Source organism: Octopus bimaculoides, chromosome 1 (genome assembly GCF_001194135.2).
Source record: "Octopus bimaculoides isolate UCB-OBI-ISO-001 chromosome 1, ASM119413v2, whole genome shotgun sequence".
NCBI classification, from domain to species: Eukaryota; Metazoa; Mollusca; class Cephalopoda; order Octopoda; family Octopodidae; genus Octopus; species Octopus bimaculoides.
In genome coordinates this window covers 146,646,987-146,653,380 of record NC_068981.1, presented here as the reverse complement: position 1 = coordinate 146,653,380, position 6,394 = coordinate 146,646,987, and the positions used below count along the sequence as shown (strand labels likewise).

The 6,394-nt window shown below is 34.8% G+C and overlaps 1 protein-coding gene across 3 annotated transcripts in view; it reads left to right on the top strand.

Moving 5' to 3' along the window:
• Positions 1 to 6,394, top strand: part of LOC106883578 (GATOR complex protein Iml1) — a 131,247-nt gene that overhangs the window by 55,958 nt on the left and 68,895 nt on the right. For all 3 annotated transcript variants that reach the window (XM_052971325.1, XM_052971318.1, XM_052971322.1), the window contains 4 exons: positions 419 to 534; positions 3,468 to 3,517; positions 3,935 to 4,074; positions 5,082 to 5,180. In XM_052971325.1, the coding sequence (XP_052827285.1) occupies positions 419 to 534; positions 3,468 to 3,517; positions 3,935 to 4,074; positions 5,082 to 5,180 (405 nt within the window). The remainder of the gene's footprint in view (positions 1 to 418; positions 535 to 3,467; positions 3,518 to 3,934; positions 4,075 to 5,081; positions 5,181 to 6,394) is intronic.

The window sequence follows — 6,394 nt, the reverse complement described above, 5'->3', positions numbered from 1 at the left end:
ATATATATATATATATATATATATATATATATATATATATATATATATATATATATATATATATATATACACATGTATATATATACACACACACACAGAGACACAGACACACACATATACACACACTCATATATATATATATATATATATATATACACACACACAGACACACACATATATATGTATATAAATGTGTATTTATGTTCTTAACTCTGTTGATACTACCAGATTGAATGGTATTTGCTTGAAGTGATCTTGCACAGTGGACCAAAATTTATTAAACCTCTGGGCTAAATCCCCAAATACTTTGGTGCAGATCCTCTTGTGGTATGACATCTGGCTATTTGCTTGAAAACTTGACACTACTTTTCGGTTCCCGCTAATATAATATACACCCACTTAAATCCATCTCTTACAGATCCAAGTGGAGCTGCAGTGCAAACACATCATACATCTCAGCATTTGCATAATTCTACTGAGGAATCTGAATCTTCGGATGCTTTGCGAGGAGAGTCATCTTCATCGTTATCACAAGTAGGAATATATTAATTCTATCTTTTCCATGTATAATGAACTGTTATCATTTCTTTCTCACATTCTTATGAAACTTCCCCTTTGTGTCCCCCCCCCCTGCACACTCACCCAGTCCAATCTGCTGTATTACTTCGCCTATATTCACCCCACCATTGTACCTCGAAGGTGTGTCCTGACACATATCTACCACTATCTCTCTCACACTTTCCATCTTTATCTTTCTCTCTAAGTCTCCCTTTCTCTCCTTTTTTTTCCAATTGGGGTATCCTTGTATCTCTTCGGCAGCAGGACATCTATCTTGTTCCCCCTTTTATCTTTTTAACCTTTCATCAACTGATACAAAAACCACCTCCACCAATACTACTCTCCCCCAGTTAAGGGGACTTTGTCTTACAAGTTGCTTGGTGACCCTGCCGGTGCTGGTGCCAAGGAAAAAAACCATGCAGTATACTCTGTGAAGTGGTTGGTATTAGGAAGGACATCCAGCTGTAGAAACCATGCCAAAACAGGCAGTAGAACTTAGCACAATCCTCTGACTTGCCAGCCATTGTCAAACCATCCAACCCTTGCCAGCATAGAAGATGGCTGTTAAATGATTATGGTGATGGTGGTGGCTGCTGCTGCTGCTGCTGCTATTTAGCTTTACATGTATGGATTGTACTTTTACACTTAAAAATTAATACGAACACAAGATAGTTGTATCAGTTCATCACTGAAGTTTTACTGTAAGATTTAGTTACCTCTATGGTATGTTACATGTTGTAAGTTGGTGAGCTGGCAGAACTGTTAGCACGCCGGTCGAAATGCTTAGCGGTATTTCGTCTGTCTTTATGTTCTTAGTTCAAACTCCGCCTTGGTCGACTTCGCCTTTCGTCCTTTCGGGGTTGATAAATTAAGTTCCAGTTGCATACTGGGGTCGATCTAATTGGCTGGCCCCCTCCCCAAAAATTTCGGGCCTTGTGCCTAGAAAAGAATATGTTGCATATTGTATGTTGTAAGCTATGGATATGTACATTTAGTAAATTGTGAGTAAAAATAAAAAAATAAATGTTTGTATTAATAGATTTTAAACATTGTTTAGTAAGTAATCTGTTAAATGTTTATGAATTTAGATGGCAGTTCTGTGATATATTTCAGTATTTGTAAACCATGAATTATGTTAAGATTTTAAGAAAGATGGAATATTTTCCAAAATGAAATGAAATAAGAAAACAAATGTTTTTATCCTCAAATCCTCAACCACAATTTGAACATTTAGCTATGATTATATCTTCCTGCTATATTAGTCATTGTGAGAAAATATGCACCACTTTGTATAAAATGGTGTAAGATTACTTATGAAAATGTAAAAAATTGAGTACTTATCCACTTGTAACTTTGCATCGAAGCAACTGAACACTGAATACATTTAGACTGATGGAGGGAAAGAATATTGGTGGAATCTAAAAATAAAAACAGCAACAGAATTAAAATACAAGTGTCCTTGTATTGTTGTGCAATACCGTAGAATGAAAATATACTCCATTGTGGAAGTTAGTTGCTCATTTGATATCAAAGTGGTAAGAAAAATACAGGCGTATGAGTGGCTGTGTGGTAAGTAGCTTGCTAACGAACCACATGGTTCCGGGTTCAGTCTTCTACTATAGCCTCGGGCCTTGTGAGTGGATTTGGTAGATGGAAACTGAAAGAAGCCTGTCGTATATATGTGTGTGTGTGTGTGTGTTTGTCCCCCCAACATCGCTTGACAACTGATGCTGGTGTGTTTATGTCCCCGTAACTTAGCGGTTCGGCAAAAGAGGCTTCCAAAGAATAAGTCCTGGGGTCGACTAAAGGCGGTGCTCCAGCATGGCCACAGTCAAATGACTGAAACAAGTAAAAGAGTAAAAGAGTAAGGAAGATATCTATGGGCCATTGATGAAGAGTTTACAAATCTAGTAATGAAAATACATTTTCAAGTTTTACTAATTATTATTGGATTGACAGAAAATGTATCTACTCATCTAGGTAAAAGAGAAGCTGAACTTGGATTGTTTGGAAAAGAATGCAACTCTGTAATTAATACGGGTAGGGTGGGGGTGGGGGAGAACTCCATCGGTTACGATGATGAGGGTCCCAGCTGATACGGTCAATGGAACAGGTTGGTCATGAGATTAACGTGCAAGTGGCTGAGTGCTCCACAGACATGTGTACCCTTAATGTAGTTCTCAGGGAGATTCAGCGTAACACTGTGACAAGGCTGGCCCTTTGAAATATGGGTACTACTCATTTTTGCCAGCTGAGTGGACTGGAACAACATGAAATAAAGTGTCTTGCTCAAGGACACAGCTTGTCGCCAGGAATTGAACTCACAACTTTACGATTGTGAGCTGAATGCCCTAACCACTAAGCCACGCACCCTCACTCTGTAATGAATATACTACAGAAGATAACAATATCTGAAACAATAAAAAATCTACAAGACCTTATGATTTAGAGGATGAATGGTTCTATGAAGGATTACTAACAGAACAAGACCCTTTTCTTTACAACTTTGCCATCAGGCTGGCAGCCAATCAAAGCAAACTGTAAAATTCCAGATAGGAAGAGTACACACGCACGCACGCACGCACGCACGCACGCACACACTCTCTATCTATCTATCTATCTATCTATCTATCTATCTATCTATCTATCTGAGAGACAGATACAGAAAAAAAACTTCTATTTGTTTCTTTGGTGCCTAGCTTCTTACTACTCATACAATAAATTAGACTTTAAAATAATTACAAAATTACATCAATAAACATCATGCAATCAAATCTTTTTAACAAACTCCTAAAATAATTTTGTTACCAAGCAGTTTTTTTCTTTAATTCAGCCTTTACAAATTGAACCTAATATTTCTTGTTTACAAGGAATTCTTCTAAATAGTCATTTATTTCTTTTCTCTTCAGAGCAGCAATGATAAGAAAATTATTCATCGTCAAAGGGCAGATAATATCAGGTGAGATTCGACCAGTTTTGTTTCTGTATCTCAGGGCATTAAAACAGAAATGATGTTGATATTATTTTTATTTCATTTAATGTTATTTATTTAGCTCATTGATTAAGAACAACAAAATGTTGATGCTTTCTCTACCTTGAACTCTAAGATTTCATCATGTTAGAAACATAGTTATCCATCAAGAACAAAATTGTCTTTTCTCAGAGATTCATAGCACAAACTTTTGAGATTCTTTAAGGGGAAGCAATATTAAACCCATTTTCCATAGCTGTAAGTTGGAATGAGGTAGAAAGTAAACTTCTTTCTATTGTAATTGATTTTCTACTTACATATCATTTTTTTCAAGTAGGAAATTACAATTTAGTAAGTTAACTACTAAGATGTTTATTTTTTTTTTTCATAAAATTCACCATCAAGTCTGGAGGCTACAAGAGTTGGATATATTTTAGGAAATTCTTATTCAGATGATCAGTTGCCATGCAGTAAATCTAATTCTCCTAGTCATAATTTTGGTTGGGCTATGACCAATAGCTGCCTCTCTCAATCTAGTGAGCAACGTAAGTATATATTTTTTTTCATTTTACAGTTTTCAAGTTGTACTGAATCACATGAACATAAAATCTTTGGCATAGAACTAGTTTAGATAATTAGTTTAACCTTGTTACTTAATTAAGAAACCACCTCATTGATTTATGTGTGTATATGTTTTTAACATTGCCAAAAAGTCAGTGTGAGTGTGTGACAGTATATAGCTGGTGGCTTCAGTTTCATTTTGCTAAGAGAACACTGGAGGATTGTCTTCAGTCTCCCATTGTAGTGAATCAGTTCAATTATTTTTCCGGTAACTTATAATTATTTCTTTAATGTTATCTATGTGGAGGCGCAATGGCCCAATGGTTAGGGCAGCGGACTCACGGTCATAGGATCGTGTCTGTGGAGTGCTCAGCCATTTGCACATTAATTTCACAAGCAGGCTGTTCTGTTGATTGGATCAACTGGAACCCTCGACGTAAGTGACGGAGTGCCAACAATGTTATCTATGAAACATGGGTAAAGGATTGCTGATAAAACTTTTGGAATTTAGACCCTCAATTTCAATAGCTGAGTATTTTATGCGTACTTTTGTGCTTTTGTAATTGTTTGAGTTCTTAGGCATTGAATATTTATTATTGTTTCAGATTTTCTACATTTATTGCTAATATTTCACTACTATAAGGTGGTGAGCTGGTAGAATTGTTAGCATTGCCAAACAAAATGCTTAGCGGCATTTCATCTTTCGTTATGTTCTAAGTTTGAATTTTGCTGAGGTCGACTTTACCTTTCATCTCTTTGGGGATCAATTAAATAAATACCAGTTAAACACTGGGGTTGATGTGATCGACTTGCCCCTTCACCTGAAATTGCTGGCCTTGTGCCAAAATTTGAGGTATGACAGCTTTTTACACTGTTATCATGTGGTTTGATCTTTGGAAGAAACAATGAAACCTCCACTAACAGAAATATTATTAAGTTACACTTAGGAAGTAAAATTTGTGATGGTATATATGTTGTTATTATTTTACAGACAAATACTTATCTCGTAGTCAGTCCTCTCGGGAACCATATCGAACGTATATGTGGGGAGTTACAGGGGAACAAGAATGGAGTCCAGAAATGACCACAGGTAAAAATATTCAGTTTTTTCTCTTTTGTATGTATTTTAAGAAAACCTAAATTCCTATTTGATTATCTAATTTTTTTTAATGTTTGATTAAGCATTTTTTTCTTTTTTGATATTCTAATACTTTAAGAATTCCTTTTCAGATTATGATGATGATGATGATGATGTTGATTTATATGAAAATTTTAACTTTATTTTATAGTATCTTATTTTAATTTTTAGGTATTTTCATTTTATACTATTATTGGTTTAAAATTTAAACTTTTGTATCACTATTTGCATGTAGCATCTGTTGTTGCATTTCTGATTCTTAATATTAGCTATATTTACTTTTGAAATCGAAAATATATTATACAAAGTATATTGAAATTTCTTTTTAATAATGTCGCTGTGTTTTTCTCTGTAGTTGGAAAATAATCAATGGGAGTGAAAAACATGAGTAATATAGGTTTATATTTTGAATGAAAATCAAAAAATATTTAGTATATAAAGTGATGTCAGTCATTTAGCGTTTTGAGTTGTTTTGAAGTTGTTACTTGTGTAAAGTTTTGAATAGCACATGCTGTTTAAATAATTCTGAAGTCTTAATGAGATTTATTACAGCTACAAAGCAAGGAATATTGAAAGCATTAAAACCATAGCATAATTATATATTACACTTTCAGTTACTACAAGTAGTTTTGTAGATTTTCTTGAAATTAGATTATATTCTTGATTTTAAAGTAATTATTGCTAAATTAGAAATTTAGAGTTATTGCTTCATTATCTTCATCTTCATTGTCACCATTACCAACTTTGTCTTTATCATTATCATCATCATTGTCATCATGTCTTTTTTTCATTTGGCAATGAAGTAGGTGGATTTCAAATACAACCCCTAAGTTGCAGGGATCAACCCCTAGCTTCACTGAAGTTTCCTTATCTTTTTGTTTCCTTATTGTTTGATATTCCCTTGTTTACTGGTTTCGTTTGTTGGAGCAATTTTTTTTCCATTTGGATCAATATGAGCTTCCTTCTTTCTGTTGACCACTCGACTGTGAAGTGGGAAGTATCGTTCATTTAGGATATTTGATTATGAACTCACTGATTTTTTTTTTTAAATAAGACTTTATATTTTCGAGCGAGATCGTTGCCAGTGCCCCTGGACTGGCTCTTGTGCGGGTGGCACATAAAATACACCATTTCGAGCGTGGCCGTTGCCAGTACCACCTGACTGG